Here is a 17,868-nt window from a genome sequence, read left to right as displayed (position 1 = left end):
TTAATTGCAGATTGTTGTAGGAGGACCCAGTTCACTGTGAACCATGAGGAACAAACCGGTAAGCAGCATCCCCCTGCCCCCCACCCCATGGCATTTGCCATAAGCACCTACCACCAGGTTCCTGACCTGTTTTAGTTCCTGCCCTGTCTTCTCTCAGTAAAAGACTGCTGTTGAATTGTATGCTGATATAAATCCTTTGCTCCCAAAGTTGTTAAGATCAGGATATTTTATAAAGGTAACAAACCCCTTACTGATAGAGAAATCAACAACCAAAAGGTAAGCAGTGGAAGAGAATTTCAGAAAACTTGATTTATGTCAATAAAATTAAAATAACATACCAATGTCTAGCAGGTATATAACACTAACAGTCTTCCCATTATTACTCTAGAACATGTATTAATATTTCCTTTTTAAAAACTATGATAATTATATGAATTTCCCTATTTTGTGTATTAATATCAATAACAATGTCTGGGGTTACACATTAGTGGTAGAAAACTTTTCATAGCTTGTACAAAGTCTTGAGTTTGATCTTTAGCATTACAAATTACACAAAAATTTTGAACATCAAAAGGTTATGGTATTTTATGACTACTGAAAGGTCCTATTTGACACATTATAAAACATGCTTCCTTCTAATTTATGTGTTACTTGTAAGAATTTACAGATTGGTATTTTAGAAACAAAAGGAACAAAGTAACAATGAAACAGGCAAAAACTACTGTTTTGCTAAGAATTTCCTAGCCATATTTAAAAGGAAGGGATCAACCTTGAGACTATGACAGATACTGGGACTGCCTACCCTCACATATTATGCAACCAGTATAGAAATAGTAATGGCAGGAGACCGGAGATGTGGATCAGTGGTTAAGATCACTTGCTTCTTTTTCAGAAGACTGTAGTTTGATTACTAACACCCATATCAGGAGGCTCAACAACAATCTGCAACTCTAGTTCTAGGAGACTCTATGTTCTCTTCTGGTCTCCATGGGCATTTGCACGTAAGTACAAATACCCACAGACATACTCATATGCACATAAATAAAAACAAATACATCTTTAAAAAGGAAATAATAATGACCATGTTGTGATCTTCCACATTAGTTGCAAATGATCAGCTTTCCATGCGCTATAATTCAATGAACTATTTTTAAAAATGTGTATGGTGTTTGAATGTTATTGCCAGAAAGTGGGTGAGACTGTTCCTTCCTATTTCCCTCTGCACTTGGTTTCCTGCCTGTATCCATTTAAGGTGAAAAGTGAAATCAATGTATACTTTCAGCTGAGGCAGAGGTTTAAAAGTATTATCAACATAAACATCAATTACAAATTGACTTCAGCATGTACTGAAGCTGTTTGGTGAATTACCCAGTGAGTTGGTGATACATACTCTATCCAGGATTCCTCATCATCAAGGTCTTGGAAGAACTGGAACAAGGCATAGGTCTCTTTCAGTTTCTCATGGTGTGCAGCTGCCAAGCTCTGGACATTTTTGAAGCGCTCGTTGACACCATTCATTTTTTCTTCTATCTGGTCAATGTTGAAAGTCCCACTGGAGATCAGCTCCTTAGCCAGATCATTCAGATCTTTGAGAGGGTCCTAGAAAATCCAGTGTGTTTAGTGAATGGAGGAATATGGTGTTATGTAAATCTCAGACTTCAGTCAGTAGTGGTTCGACTTCCTTGACTAGCTTCAATAGATTGCCATTGAAGAAACTGACGTTGATAGATATAACTAAGTGTCTTACATAAATGTGGTTTGGTAAGAGCTCAACAGCAACATAGATGTCATGCCTGCATTACTCCAGATCTCATTTATTCCTAGTTAACCCATCCCTCTGTCTATGTTCTCTAGTGTTTGTCTGCTCTCACCAATTAAACTATTTTGTCTTACACACAACTGTCTTTACAGTACTGCACTTGACACTTACCAAGTAACTGATAAAATGCATTGGCACCCTATTTTGTATTATTCTTGTGTTGACTGCAGCCTAATAATTATGTGAAGGGAAATATTACAAAGTTCTGACACAACAAAACCAGAAAGACTTTGGTCTTTTAAACTTTTAATGTGTATCTTTATTACCAAGTAAAACTAACTCTATATGATTATTTGATGTGGAATTAATAGTTAGTACTGTCAGAATTTTGTTACTGTCCCATGTTAGGTATCTGCTGGAATCTTCCAGAGGACCTACAGATGAACGTATATGCTTCAAACTTATTGAATTCTCTAATATGATTTTATTTTTTCTTTCCTTTATAATGTCAACTTCTCTTTTCTTTTAAGGACCAACTCAGTTTTATAGTTTCATAAAGTAGTAAGCTTATGCATCCATAAAATTATAAATAAGATTGTTTTAAGAACCCACTTCCCAGAGTCTTGGAGACTATGCTTCTGTAGTAATCAGCAATGACTGTCACAATGGCTGTGCAGCCCCTGAAGCAGACCTAGCTAAAATGACTGCTGGTCATCGACCTGAAGGCTGTAGTCTCAAGTATTCTCCTAAAATATAAGGTCAGAAATATTTCCACCTTATACAGAGGGATGGAAGTCTACTACTTTTTACCTCTCGTGCCAACATCTCTGCTTCCAATAGCTGATGCTTCTTAAGTAGGTTTCCTGCTGAAGTTAAGTCCCTGGCCTGATCTTTCATGGCCAACAAGCCTTCTGCCTAGGTTCAGAGAAACAGGATAGAAAGATTTTAAGTGAAAACTACATGTCAGGAGAGTGAGAAGTAGCATCTACAACCCAGATGTTTACCCAGAAGGGTCAAGAAAACAATTGACATATAAACTTAAATCACTTAACAGGTGTTTAGTAAGTCTTATGCTCCCGTCATTATCAAGTACAGTTACCTCTGAAAGCCAGAACTCAAAGTCCCGGATGCTTGTGTTGAACCTTTGCTGCCGACTGGCCTCATTGAGCTTCTGCCCTTTTTCAGTTGTTCTTTCTAGGAGATAATCCCAGTTCTCCTTTAGCTTGTCCAGTTGCTCCTAGATCCAAGACAGTGAGAACTCATTATGGTCTTTGAGATCCTGGTCCTTATGAGAACTTTGAGGGATAATGTGTGTATGTGAGGGTGTCTTGCCATAAATAAAATAGTCATACTCAAATGCCATATATTTCAAAGTAGTCATGCTGACTCTGGGAAAACAGGTATGAGGAGAAAAGAAATATTTGAAATATATGGTGCTGAATTATATTCAGTTATTTGTGCCTATATGCCAAAAGGTTCTTGTCAGAAAAGATGAAAAAATGTCAAATGGACACAGTTAAGACAGAAGTGTAGTTGCAAATCCAGGAGATGAGTGTGGCGGTTCAATTTCTACCCACAAAACACTGGAAGAGTGGAGGATTTTTCTTCACATGCTTCTGGAGGTCAAACTTATCTAAGCACACACTTTACCTGCATGTTCTCTTCATCCCCATCACACACTCTGCGCTCAATCAGGGACTTCCCAAGGTTAATGACCCCATCCACCTGCTCAGCACGACCATTGACTTCATTTTCAAAGGTTTGATGTTTCAAATATTTCCTCTAAAGGCAAAGCAAAAGATATATCATCTTATCATCCAGAGAAGCATTATTAGACTAAAATAACCACCCTGCACACACAGTCAAACAAAAACAACACCTATAAGGAGTGTTCAATATCAGGGTGACCACTCAACCAACAATGAGATTGATGAAATACAATTTTTAAGATTTCTATTTTTAACTTGCCTGAATATTAGTGGGGTCTTTGTAAGATTCATCACAGGCTATGGGCAGCATCTCATTGATCCATTCCTCCAGCTCCTCGAGGTCACGATAGAACTGTTTCAGGTCAGCATAATCTCCTAACTTTCCCAGTTCAGCAAGCAGCTGTTCTTTGAGAGCCTTCCACCTAAAGGATGAACTCAGATCATCTTCCACCCAGCACCCCTTTGTTCTGATGCTACATACATACTATTTTCCAACTTCCAACCTGGCCCTTCGTCATTCACAGGCTATTACTGTTCTCAGACATACAACACAGTGGGGAAGTAAAATAATTCATAAAGTATCCTTCATGCTTTTCATTCTATAGGTCTAAAGTAGGTCTCCCAAGAAATACATGTCAAAATGACAAGGATTTAGAGTTATGATCCTATCATGATTCTGATGCAGAGAGGGGACCTTGCAAGCCTGACCTGTCTAGGATGCGTTGGAGGCGAGCACCAATCTCTTCCTTGGCATAGTGGTCATTGTCTATGAGCCTTGTGGCAACGTTCTCTAGGTCAGCAATCTTCCCTTCCTGGATAAGAGGAAATGAAAGAACACAGATACCTTATAATTAGATCTTTGGTATATTCTAGGCTCTGCCCTAAAGATAAACATATGTATTGTGGCTTGAGATGACATAACCAGAATCAAAAAGTAAATGCCTGGCACACAAAGAAACATCTACTATCCTGGGATAGTATTAACTCTCTATAGAACGAACATGGCTATTTTGAAAGTGAATCCTGTATTATGTAAGATGTTGAAATAGTAAGGAGAGGTCACATTTAGTCCAAAAAAATGTGTTTTTTTAAAAAAAAAACTTTTAAATTTTATTTTATGTATTCACCATTGCTCTCTTCAGAAACACCAGAAGAGGGCACCAGACTCCACTGCAGATGGTTGTGAGCCACCATGTGGGTTGCTGGGAATTGAACTCAAGACCTCTGGAAGAGCAGTCTGTGCTCTTAGCCGCTGAGCCATCTCTCCAGCCCTAAAAATTGTGTTTTATTATAAGAGGCCTTAATAAGAGAGAGTTGAGTGTCCGTATGTAATTTGTCAACCTTCCCTTTTTGTCCCAACATTGCTTGTAAGAAGCAAAGGTGATTTGGGTATTAATAACCTATGGCTTCTGTGAGCAATGACATCTACCCACACAGATACATCTGTTCAAATTGTTCAATTTTACCTTTTTATCAGCTTATGGTGTTCAGTTTTCCTATGACTTTTCTACTCATGTTTAGTTTAGGTTGACCTTTCCCTGAATCCCTTCCTCTTTCCATATCCCAGAACCTTCTCCATGCCTTTAACTCTTTCCACGACCAATATTCCTGTTTCACTTTCACATCACATGCTAGCTACATGTGCTTAAAAGATCTGTTTTTCTCTCTGATAGACCACTATCTGTTTTTCTGGCTCTGTATTATATTCACTTCCACACAAATGCAAGGATCCTAATATGAGAAAAGATGTTTGTGTTTGTCTTTCTGAGCCTCAGATGGGGCTGATGGAGCCACAACCCTCCCTAAGGGTTGGTATACAGCTATATGGATGGAGGAGAAGTATTTGTTTCTATGGTATAGCCACTGGTAAGGGGCTCTTCTTGCTATAAGGAAATGTATACCATGTTCCTGTCAACAACCTAGCAAAAGTCAAGGGCCATTAAATATGAAAAGAAAAAAGACGTGGGAGTAGTATTAGAGCTAGCTGAGACAAAAAGGAGAATAAATGGAGGAGTAAAAGGTCAAGGCTGGTAACAGGAGGTGAATCTGCTTAAAACACTATAATATATGGAAGCATCATAAAGAAACCATCATTATGTAAAATTAACATGTGCTAATAGCATAACAAGTAAAGAGAAGCAAATGAGAATTAAAATGCTTTTAAAACTCAGAAAACTAGGTAAACGTGTAGAGAATCTGTATTGTTATTTGTAGTTATTCAAAGTTTTACATCAATTGTTACCTGGGCAGTGATTGCTTTGTTCAAATCATCCCGTTTCTTCATCAAAGCCTGAAGACTGTTTAAGTGATCTCTGTCGTCTGACCTCAGGGAACTCTCACGTGCCACCATCCAGCTCTCGACCTGTTCACACTTCCCTCGGAACAACTATAAGGGAGTGGGTAAGTGAAGTCAGAGGCAGGCATGTGGTAATTCTAGATGGGCCAAGGAAATGCTCTTACCCCTCATCATTGGTGATGACACAAAACATCTTGCCAGGGCTGTTATATTCTCTCACAAAGCATTATTATAATAAATTTCAAATGCATGGTCACTTTTCTTTTTCCTTCAAACATACTATGTGTTTTATAAGCTATAGTAAATGTGGAGATGCTGTCTCTATATGGCACATCTAGTAGATTATAACTGGTTCAGTCTCTCTCTGTCACCAACTCAGGTGATGATATTACACCACCAATGGCTTTGATCCAATTCTCTAGATCACTGAGAAGTAAATATATTATGACCAACCATGGTTATCCTTACTCTTCTCTGCCTCACCAGCAGAGAGAAAACTCCATCCCCTAAACTCCTGATAACACCTTGTGTATAATAAGCACTTTATAGAAACTTTCTTAATGGGCTTCCTTATCCTGCATTCCTTATAGCATCAGCATTTTTGGCTTGAAGCATTAAGTGCTCTCTCTCTCTCTCTCTCTCTCTCTCTCTCTCTCTCTCTCTCTCTCTCTCTTTCTCTCTCTCTCTCTTTCTCTCTTCTTCACTTCCCTCTCTCTCCCCCTCAAAACTTGAGACAGTCTTGGCTAGTATATGTTGGCAGCAAACTCAGCATGCAGCTGAAGATAACCATGATCTACTGATCTGAGTTCTGATATTACAGATGTGTCAGAGTTTCAGCAGGTTGCTTCTTTAAAATTTTGTAAAATACTACCCATAGAATGTGTGTGATATATTCATATTCTTTTCTCAGACACCATGAGTACTCCTTCCTCTTTATCCTCAAAACATTCATACATTCTATTCTGTTAGTAAACATCTCCTATATTAAAATGATCTGCACTTCTTATAGAAAGAAATACATTCTAATGATATTCATAGTACTATGACCTGCACACTGCTATTCTTTTTTTTTAATGTGAATACACTGTAGCTGTCTTCAGACACACCAGAAGATGGCATCAAATCCCATTGCAGATGCTTGTGAGCCACCATGTGGTTGCTGGGAATTGAACTTAGGACCTCTGGAAGAGCAGTCAGTGCTCTTAACTGCTGAGCCATCTCTCCAGCCCCATGCATACTGCTATTCTTAATGAAAACCAATACTTCAGTTAATTATTTAATGATAATTAATGACAATAATCCCATTCATGTACAAGACTGATTACAATCTTGTTTTGCTCTCTCCTTTTAAAAAGCTTTTAATTTTTAAGACATTATTTATTTATTTTTAGTAGTATGCCTGTTTGTGTATGCAAGAGAGGGTGTGTGTGGGGTGTCTATGGTATGAATGTGAAAGTTAGTGGACAACTTCATTGAGTTAGCTCTCTTTGCTACATGTGTTCTGAGATGAAACTCGGGTCTTCATGCTTTTTTTCAGCAAATTGCTTTGCCCACTGAGCCATATCACTGCCACTTGTTGTCTCTTTTAATAGGAACAAGATCACAGAACACAAGGATGCTCAGGATATAACTCAGAGTATAGTGCCAGACAATCACAAGACACTACTGTTTACAGCTCACACTGTCTAATGCAGTGAATGCCCCCAATCACCAAAAAAAAAAAAAAAAGACACTCAAGTAACTAAGGCTAACACCCAACTCTCCAGAAACCGCTATACCTGCAGTTCTAAGCACTGGTCTAGCATCTTCTTGCGGTCTTCCCAAGCCTTTTCCAATTTTTCTCTCTTTAATTTAATATCCTCCAGAGTATTTTCAATTTCATGGCTGTTACGGTGGCCACCATCTATAAGTTCTGTACCAAAGTCTTCTAAGGCCTGGAAAGTGGGGTCTTCTCTCTTTATGTCATCATGATGCTCCTGTGGGAAAGTAGGAGAGGGACTAGTGAATACTGTAGGAACTTCTGAAGTGAGAAGAGAGTTTTACCTCACTGGTCAGTGGCTGTGGAATTTGTAGCTGTACCTGATGTCGCTCCAGCAAGATCTCTGTGCCAGTTAAGTCCTCAGCCAACTCAGGCGATGATATTACACCACCAATGGCTTTGATCCAATTCTCTAGATCACTGAGAAGTAAATATATTATGACCAACCATGGTTATCCCTACTCTTCTCTGCCTCACCAGCAGAAAGAAAACCCCATCCCCCAAACTCCTGATAACACCTTTTGTATAATAAGTACTTTACAGAAACTTTCTTAATGGGCTTCCTTATCCTGCATTCCTTAAAGCATCAGCATTTTTGGCTTGAAGCATTAAGTATGCATTTCTGTGCCTTAATGGACATAATGGTGTCTTTATAACCCTACAGTAAATAACACTTATACACAGGATATTCCTAGGGACTCTACACAGGACAACGAATAGAAACTCCCCATTCTGCGTGGTGAATGTCAGCCTTTTGAGCTTTACCTGGCCTTGCTAAGGAAGAGAAAGAATTTATGGGCTTCATTCAGACTCTCCTTTCGATCATTGGTAAGACCTTGTAGTGTATCCCAGGCCTCATTCAGTTCTGTTCGCTGCTTCTGTAGGTCCTCAGTGGCATCTGGGTGTGATTCACAGAGACGCTCAGCTGTCTCCCCCAGTGTAGTCACCTGGGCAAACACAAGCATTCTGATAAACATGTGGAATTGCCTCCACGATTTTCGTTTGCTTGTTTGTTTGTTTTTTAAGAAGTTATAAGCAAGATGGGATGAGTAACTCTGTTGCTCAGTGATATATCAGTCTGGAACCCCTGAGTCTTAATTTTTCATATGAACGTATTCTTTGGGCTCTGCATGAGGATGCCTAGCTATAGGCGGTGTCTAATATATTTGGAATGATTTAGTCTTCCATTTTGGTCTTTGAGGTAAAAAGACTTTTATTTAATTGCTCACTGAGGAAGCACTTCTCAATATCTAGACATAATCTGACACTTCTGGGTATGGATAGTCATTTCTCCTAGACTTTGGCTACCACAATTGGCCACTAGTCTATTCACTTGACATTATCTAAAGAGGCAAAGGGATATAAAGTATTCATTTAGACAGTAAAAGTTCAATATAGACTTTCCTATGTTAATGGTCACTAAACATATTGTATTGTTTTATTGTTAGGGAGAGAGTACAAAAATTAGTATAATGTTAGATTTTTTTTTTTTAAAAAAAAGAATACGTGAATAGATTTGCCAAGGAAACCAAAGAAAGGCACATTGCTATAGGCATAAAGACGGAAAAAGTGTTGAAAAAGATTGAAAGCATATGTCTTACCTTTTCTCCCAGGGGGATGATGTCTCTCTCAAAGACCTCATGCTGCCTCTGGAGGGCCTGGACACTGAGCAGGTCAGAGCCAGGGTCGGCAGCATTGAGAGCCTGGCATTTCTTATCAATCTGTTCCTTGACATCATCTGCTTCTCTGGAACACAATAGAATGAAGGACATAGAAGTAATAAAGTGCCTCAGAAGGGTGGCTCACAAGTAAGTCACTACCACCACCACCTTCAACATCGTGGTCATCCTTTGTGATATAGGGGCATTTAGGTTAGTTAACTAGTTTAGAGCTTAGTTTATTATTTTCAACTATGTATCAGAAAACAAGCATTTCAAGACTTCTCAAGATAATACTACTGCCATAAGGTGGACCCTGAGTGTGAACCTTCTGCACTACTTCCAGAGCCTCGTAGTTAAGAGATATATTTCACACTTTTGGACTTTGAGCTGTGCCAAAAAGCCAGACCCATCCATTTCTCTGTTTTCTCCATTTTCTATCCTCAGAACCACATTTATACACACAAAGGTAGTCGGGTTCTTATTTGTTTGCCTTATTATTTGTTTGTGAGCGTTTCTTAGTGTAGATGTGGATTTGAGAATGAAGCATTAAAAGGATTGCCAGAGTAGATTAAGAGTGTGATATCTGCTGTCATTTACCTTCTGTTTCTAAAATATAATAACATAAGCCTAATTCATACTTTAAATTTGATTCCTTATTATAGAATCATATCTAAACTACAAGCTATGTGCCAGGCCTAATTGAAAATTGAATTTGGTTATCTTGGAGCCAATGTGTCAATGTGTCCAATATGTCAAGTGAGGAAAATTTTGCTGAAAATTAATGTGGTCTATTAGTAAATTATCTTCTTTGAGAAAGAGGGCTATTTACTATTAGCTATGGTTCTCCATAGTGATTAGACTTAAGGGCTCTTTGAGGGGGCTCCAGCAGAGCAGTGCCATCTAAGTGTCAAAGTGCTTACCTGTGAAACATCTCAACAGCATGTGCACTGCTGAGCAGCTGATACTGTTCATCTGCCAGCCTCTTCAAGGAATTCCAGCGGGTGTTTAACTCCTAAAACATGTAGAGACATGGATTTAGTCAGAGAGTGGTTCAGACAGCTTAATGTTGTATATGACTAGTAGCTGGCAGGTAACTTGCTTTGCTGGTAACCCTTTAGATTGCACATAGCTTTACTTCTCTGTTGTATAGCCCAAGCTTACTGTACTTTTAAAAGTGTCATAAAGAATGGGATTTCTTTTCTTCCCAACTGATATGTAGGACCATTGATCCTAGGTTACCATAAATGTATCTTGTCACAAAGAGTATAAATAGAACCTCTAAAATTGAGTTAAAAGTATTGTCTTGGTAGTGAGATGCTAACACATTTATTTAAGAAAAAATAGCTTTACATATTCTAAATTCAATAGAGCTAGTGGCCTTTCAGTGCCTTGCTTCCTGTAGGGGATAAATACAGTATTCTTATACTATTCCTTCTATTTCCAATTCCAGAAAAACAACCAAAAGAAAGAGGAAGTGAAGTCATCCTCACTGGTTTATGGCAACCAAGACTACAAGACTGGACTTGCAATAAATGCTCACTAGATCTATAATGGAGCTGTGCTCTAGACACAATTCTGGGGAAGAAACACATACCCATCATCTCTATAAATGAGATGGAAGAGACATTTAAATTCTCCTTCATTATGTCAAAACCAGTCTCTTCTAGTAAACTTTCTTTACTAGCCTCTTTCCTTCCATAATCATTGGTCTCTTATGTGTACTATCTTTGTGTTCTTGAATCTGAACATTACATTTCTACTGAGGGGCAGTTAGAGGTAGGTGAGTTTACACTGGATGGCAGTTCAACTATAGTTAAAAATTTCAATACAAAATATCTAATTTTGTGTAGGGCCAGTAGGTAGGAATTTTATGATCCATTTGACAGAACACAAATACAAATTGAAAGGAAATTTCAAGATTGTTTTATTCAATCACCAAGGTCCTTATAAAGTAAGCAAATTTTGCAAAGAACACACAGACAGGGTAAAACCAAGACCTAAACCTAATTTTCCTGATGCCCAGTGCAATAGCTTCTAAACTTCCTTTTTAGATATGTATGTAGCCTATGTGTTGCATGTGAATGTGTGCATATGAGTGTACATGTGCACACATATATGCATTCATATGCATTTGCAGGCCATAGGTTGATGTCAGGTGTCTTCTTCAGTTATCCCCTCCCTTAGTTTTTGAGAATATATCTTTCACTGAGCCCAGAGCTTTGTTAGAGTCACTGGACAAGCAAGCTCTGAGGAGCCTCCTGTATCCACCCATCTTCTCCTAGTGTTGGTACTAAAAACATGTTCTGTGGTACTTGGGGGATTTAGCTGGGTCTTCATGATTTGCTCAACAGGTTCTTTACCAGTGGAACATTGGTAAAGCATTCTAAATCTGGTTTTTGAAGCTAAATATTAGTTTACTGTCTCACCCTCCAAAACTATGTAAAAGAACGCAGAAGACACTTGATAAATGCCACTAAGTAAATCTGGTTCAATAAAGTTCCCTCTGTTGAGGTTTTGTCTTTTACTGTCTGTTGTAATGCTAAGACCTGGAGTCTGCATGTAGCCCCTGGGACCCTGCCTCCAAGTTAATTCTGATTGGGGAATAAAGATGTCGACAGCCAATAATGAGGCAGAAGAGACATAGGTGGGGTTGAGGTTTTGCAGGCTTGCAGGAGAGAGGACCAGGAGGAGAGAAGAGAAGCTGCTGCTATGAAATAAAAGAACATGCAGAAGGCAGAAGAAGAGCTGCCATGGGATAGCTAAGCCATAAAAATGTGGTCATGTGGGCTGACCAATTGACGTTAAGAGCAGCCCAGAAGGAACATAGTAAATAGTAAATGAAAACTTGGGGTTATCGATAGGAAAGTAGATTCAAACAGCAAGGGAGTGAGGGGGAGGCAGCTGCCCAGCTGTTGTGCTGCCTACAGCTATTTAAAACTATAAAGTCTGTGTGTGGCTGTCTTTCGCCTGGGAACATAAATGGTCTAAGGTGAGAAAAAGCCCCAGGCTGGGATCTTTAATACTTACTACATTCCTGAAACAATAAAAATGCCTGGACAATTTGGCCTGCTGTCATTGGCCTATTCTAAAACTAGTTCACACTGCCTTTACATTCTGACCTATACAATATAAAGATGAATTGACTAATGCGAAATGAGAACCCCACAGCCCAGCCTGGTGTTGAGGAGGAAGAGAGGGAGTGGTGACTACCTGTCGTATGTGAGCTCCTTCTGGGGTGAGGAGCTCTTCAAAGAGCAGTTCATCAGCCACCTTATTGATGTCCTTTAGCCGCGGCTCATTGCTCTTCAGATCCTGGATAAGAAAATTTACCCAAGCAGTATAAGTCTTTTTCCTAGACATTCCATACCTGCCTGACACCTGGGTGCACATTTTCTTAAATGTTATTAAAGCAAATGATCTATATAATTTGTGATACACATGCTGTTCTCTCATTGGCCACTATACTATACCCTTAAAGACTCTAAACTAAGTAGACATTCAAAACTTGCCAGAACCATTCCTCATCTGCGGTCTGAAGCATACCTATCTTAAATTCCTTAAATTATTTTCCATGTGTTAATTTGTATTATCAGAAGACTTCACACTTCAGAAATGTGTACATGTGTGTGTGTGTGTGTGTATATATATATATATATATATATATATATACATGTTAATACACACATATATATATTCTATACATGTTAATACACACACATATATGTATCTCTATATAGATAGATAGATATCTTCACATGGATAATAAGAAAAGAAAAAGATAGGAAGAAACAAATTCATACTTCCTGCTATTTGAGATGATACAATAAAAATGAGTGAAGAAAATATGATGAAAGTTTTCTCAGGAGGTAAAAAGTAATTTTCTGTCTGGGAAATCAGGTCACTTTTCTTCCTACATTAACTGCTGCTTCATTTTTGAGTCCACATGAGTCCTGTGACACCTCATCTCAGGCTGAGATTCAGCAATGCACTGTGTCACAGATTAAGTGTTAGAGAATCATGGTGGTCCCTGTACTCCCCAGCAGATTTTGGAGAGTCAGTGGATGGGGCTGAAAAGTTAAGTTGTCTAGTTTCGGAAGTCACTGCTTTCTAGTTATTAACAGCCTTGGGGATATGAACTATGGATGTCGTGAAACAATGGAGAATATTTAACAAATCTAAAATAAACACCTCAAAATGACCTAAGTAAAGTCTTCTCACGTACCCGTTGGAACTCGTCAAACTTCTTCTGCAGTTCCCAAACATCATCCAGTTCCACCCCAGTGTTTTCTGTCTTTTTCTCTTGGATCCACTCCAACATATCTCCTGCCTCATAGGCCAGCAGAAACTCATTGTAACGCTGCAGCAAGCGGCGTCGGCGTTCTTCTGCCCGATCCAGGAGGGACTGGTACCTTAATGGAGAAATTAAAAAAACTGGAAAATAATGACTGAGAAAACAGGGAAAGCATAAGAACATAGATGCAGGGTAAGAAACCTAGAGGATGAAGTGGGGAAAATGAAATGAAGAGTAAATCAAAATCAGATCAGTGAAAGAGAAGAAGAATAACCTGGGGATAAAATAGACAATAAAAGCAGAGAGATGGAGAACATTGCATTTAAAAACTGAAGGTCTCTTGAACCTAAGACTCAAGGAACATTCTGGAAGAAGCAGAAAGATTGTAAGAGCAAGGGAACCAGAAAGGGACCAGAAACCCTTATATGTGTCTCCTAGAAATAGCTCCCTAAACAAGACAATAAACAATGACAATATTAAAGACATACTAATACAGAAGGGAAAAAAATCTCATGAAGTCATATCTTTAGACAAAAAACTACAGGAACTTACGACTTTTGAGAGTGGGAAAATTAGTCTATTCCAAAGAAAAGCCTCCTGCGGGCTACACAATGCAAAGTGGTTAGCCGTGAAATCATACCCACACAACAAAAATAGATTCAGGAAGTTTTAGGTGTATGTTTGGGAATCTATTTATCTTCTTTCTATCTATCTATCTGTCTGTCTATCTATCTATCTATCTATCTATCTATCTATCTATCTATCTATCTATCTATCTAAAATCAAAGAAAACAGGCCATCGGTTTAAAAGAAGGGAGAAAGGGTTGGGATACCATGGAGAAGTTAGAGGGAGGAGTTGTAGAGGCAAGAGAAGGAAAGAAATTATGTAATTATATTTTAGTTAAGTATCTTTAAAGTATCAATGTGTACTGGCTGGTTTTGTGTGTCAGCTTGACACAAGCTAGATTTGTCACAGAGAAAGGAGCCTCAGTTGAGAAAATTCCTCCATGAGATTCAGGTGTAAGGCATTTTCTCAACTACTGATCAAGGTGGAAGGCCCAGCCCATTGTGGTTCTGGGTTCTATGAGAAAGCAAGCTGAGCAAAGCAGGGGAAGCAAGCCAGTAAGCAGCATCCTCCATGGCCTCTGCATCAGCTCCTGCCTCCAGGTTCCTGCCCTATGTGAGTTCCTGTCGTGACTTCCTAGTGATGAACAGCAAAGTGGAAGTGTAAGCTGAATAAACCCTTTCCTCCCCAACTTGCTTCTTGGTCATGATGTTTTGTGCAGAAATAGGAACCCTGACTAAGACACAGTGGATGGAAAAATTGACTTTTTTCATTACTTTTTGTGGTACAAGAGTGAAATCTTACATGCCAGCTAGATTCGAAACAGTATTCAACATTCTTTTTTTTATTTGATATTTTATTTATTTACATTTCAGATGCCACCCCCCCCATTAATCCTCTATCCCATCCCTCTTCCTCCTTTTTTTGCCTTTATACTGTTTAAATTACATGTAAGTATTAAGGTCAGTTCTAGGTTGAGGAACTAGCAATACAATAGATGCAAATAGACAAGGAACAAGCAAGACAATAAACCCAGATAGTCAAAGAACACACAGGACAATAAACAGAGCCCCCTCGATCACTCTTGTGATCATTGTGTCTAAGGGTTTATCAGGATGACCAAAATATCTGAGCCTACTTCCCTGTCTTAGCCCAAAGTCATTTTCATGCCTGAAGCCTACTCCTTTGTTCTAGCTTAAGATTTAGATCTCTCCCTATAATTACTTCTTTGTTCTAGCCTAAGATTTAGATTCCTGACTGAAATTCCTTCTTTGTTCTAGTCTAGGATTTAGATTTCTGCCTGAAATTACTTCTTTGTTCCAGCCTAATGTCAGATTCCTGACTGCAGTCCATTATTTCCTTGTTCTTGGCCAATGTCAGATTCCTGCCAAACAGCTCATTTCCTAGTATCCAACATTCTTATGGATATCTGGAGACTTTGAAGAAAGCTGGCCAAGGAGTCGGAAGACATGGCTCCATAAAGGGTCTGACACTGAGACAAGGTCCCTGGGATTTCCTTTCTTCATATATGGACTAGTGTGTGAAGATTAAAACTTGAGAATTTACAACTCTAAACAGAAATATGCAGGACTGTGTGTGAGAGGAAAGCAAGGCCCTTTCGATGCTTCCATCCTGTGAACTTACAGGGTCTCAATCTGTTGCTGGAGCTGAGGGATGTTGACTGGCTCCTCTTGCCGTTGCTGTGGGAACCCTGGTAGTTCATCATGGGCCAGTTTCCTGACATAGACTGCTGGCACAAAGCCTTGGTGATCATCAGCTTCAACCTTCCACCAGTCCTAAAGTGAGGACAGATTCCCACTCCTTCATTAATCCTTCGAAAAGCCACAAACCCTACAGGCTTCAAGTCTCACAATAATCTTCAGGAACAGAAACAGCTAGCTGATAAGACCTAAACATCACTCACTGGTACCACATAATTGCCATATTGGTAAAGGATTAAGTAGTGGGCACTACAGAAGCCAGCCCCTGAAATCAACTATTTGATATCTGAAGTCAGATGGGCACAGCATTAAAAGCTAGTGAGGGGCCAGTTTGCTCCCCAGGAATCAGCTGGGCTTCTCGGGTGTGGCCCTAACATTTATAATCTCACTGGATTCATTAATGTAAATTCTTTCAGTGCTAGTACATTAATCACTCTGAATCTAATCCAGTTCCTTTGAGAAAATGCTGTAAAACATAATTCAAAGAAGAAATGGGACTTCACTTAATTTTGTTTTTGATAAGAAAATATCTTGCCTCCCTAAAGTATTTACATCTCTTCAAGAAGAGTAGCAAGATCAAAAATCTCTTGTTACTTTTGGAGATTAGCTACATATTAAAATATCCTTATAAGGAAAAATATTATAAAATTCCATTAATTGTTTTAACACTGGCTTTATAAACATATAAAAAATCAAGTCACCGAAAGATATATATTTTTTTCCTTAAAAGGGTCTATCTCTGTGTTGCCCAGGCTGACCTCAAACGTTCATGCTCCTTCTGCCTAAGCTGCCAAGTGGCCGGGACTAAGGTGCTCATCAGAGTTCTCCTAACCCTAAAGACTTGTTTCATTCACTAGGAATCCTGGCATAGAAGAAGAACAAACAAGAGATGGGGAAGAAAAGGACAATTTAGTTCTGTTAATGCATTATTAATAGTTTGTCAAATCATAAATATCTTCAAGTTAACTCCTTAAGTTTTCTTGATCATTGTTTCATTAATGCTATGACATAGATTAGAACTCAAAAAGTCCTGAAGGTCTGAGGTCTGTCTATCTATCTATCTATCTATCTATCTATCTATCTATCTATCTATCTATCATCTATATTTCTGCTTTTGCACAAATTCATGAGAAAATATTACATAAAATTATTTAAGAGAACAGGGATTAAATATTGAGCATCAAAAACACTTATCTGCATTTGGGAGTGGTGGTACACACCTTTAATCCTAACACTTGGAAGACAGAAGTACTGATCTCTGTAAATTCAAGGCCACCCTAATCTACATCAGAAGTGAAAGTGAAAGTGAAGTTTCAGATAGGACAGCCAGCCAACACAGAGAAACCATGTCTCAAAATTCAAACCAACCAACCAGCCAACCAACTACCCAAACCAAAACAACAACAAAAATGATATCCAACACCACCTATCTGATGGAGTAATCAGAGAGCTGTGGAAGAGCCGAGTTTTGCACAATAAGAGAGTTCAAGGAAAAATCGTCACCTTGTTGATGGAACTGAGCAGAGTTAAGACATCATTCTTCTTTATGCTGATCTCTCTACGGCTGCGAGCCTCAAAGTCATACAAAGCTATGACCCTAGCTTCTCGACCAGCCTCATCCACTGGTGCTGCCTGCTGTTGCTGGGGGGAAACAAACAAACCAGATGTCAGTTGCACCCTGGAAGCCTTTCCATGTAGAGCTCACCAGTGGTGTGCAGTTCCCAGAGCGCCCAGGAGAGGGAAACCTTGGCTGGGGTTCAGATGTGGCTGTCGCCTAACAGTGGTGATCCTCCAGGATACTGCTCCAGAAGCACCTATCAGAGACCTGGCAGACTGGAAAGTATTAACATGGCCAACAGCACATGCACATTCCATCAAAAGCATTGTATGTTCCAGCCTTCTGTTTTTAGTGGGAAGGGTAATATGAAGATTCAGATAAACCACACTCATCAAAATGTCAGCAATCTGAGAACCTGTGGCTCACCATCTCTCATCACTCTCTCCTTTTCTCTGGGCCCTTATTAACAAGTTTCCCCATCTGCTTCCTCTTTTAATTCATTTTGTTAAGGTATCGTGACATTTGTACTGTAGAGACTGACAACCTATA

General features: G+C 39.0%; 1 protein-coding gene across 1 annotated transcript in view; it reads right to left on the bottom strand.

Annotated features, from left to right (window-relative positions):
- Spta1 (spectrin alpha, erythrocytic 1) overlaps positions 1 to 17,868 on the bottom strand; it is an 82,155-nt gene that overhangs the window by 35,859 nt on the left and 28,428 nt on the right. Inside the window, exons 21-36 of the mRNA XM_034520247.2 lie at positions 17,265 to 17,402; positions 15,685 to 15,836; positions 13,407 to 13,593; positions 12,395 to 12,496; positions 10,105 to 10,196; positions 9,125 to 9,269; positions 8,289 to 8,470; positions 7,844 to 7,943; positions 7,543 to 7,740; positions 5,711 to 5,854; positions 4,177 to 4,280; positions 3,728 to 3,890; positions 3,410 to 3,541; positions 2,859 to 2,996; positions 2,570 to 2,674; positions 1,391 to 1,599 (exon numbers count right to left, since the gene is read on the bottom strand). Coding sequence (XP_034376138.1) covers positions 1,391 to 1,599; positions 2,570 to 2,674; positions 2,859 to 2,996; positions 3,410 to 3,541; positions 3,728 to 3,890; positions 4,177 to 4,280; positions 5,711 to 5,854; positions 7,543 to 7,740; positions 7,844 to 7,943; positions 8,289 to 8,470; positions 9,125 to 9,269; positions 10,105 to 10,196; positions 12,395 to 12,496; positions 13,407 to 13,593; positions 15,685 to 15,836; positions 17,265 to 17,402 — 2,291 coding nt within the window. The remainder of the gene's footprint in view (positions 1 to 1,390; positions 1,600 to 2,569; positions 2,675 to 2,858; positions 2,997 to 3,409; positions 3,542 to 3,727; positions 3,891 to 4,176; positions 4,281 to 5,710; positions 5,855 to 7,542; positions 7,741 to 7,843; positions 7,944 to 8,288; positions 8,471 to 9,124; positions 9,270 to 10,104; positions 10,197 to 12,394; positions 12,497 to 13,406; positions 13,594 to 15,684; positions 15,837 to 17,264; positions 17,403 to 17,868) is intronic.

Source organism: Arvicanthis niloticus, chromosome 16, assembly GCF_011762505.2.
Source record: "Arvicanthis niloticus isolate mArvNil1 chromosome 16, mArvNil1.pat.X, whole genome shotgun sequence".
Lineage (NCBI taxonomy): Eukaryota > Metazoa > Chordata > Mammalia > Rodentia > Muridae > Arvicanthis > Arvicanthis niloticus.
This window is presented reverse-complemented; position numbering and strand designations above follow the sequence as displayed.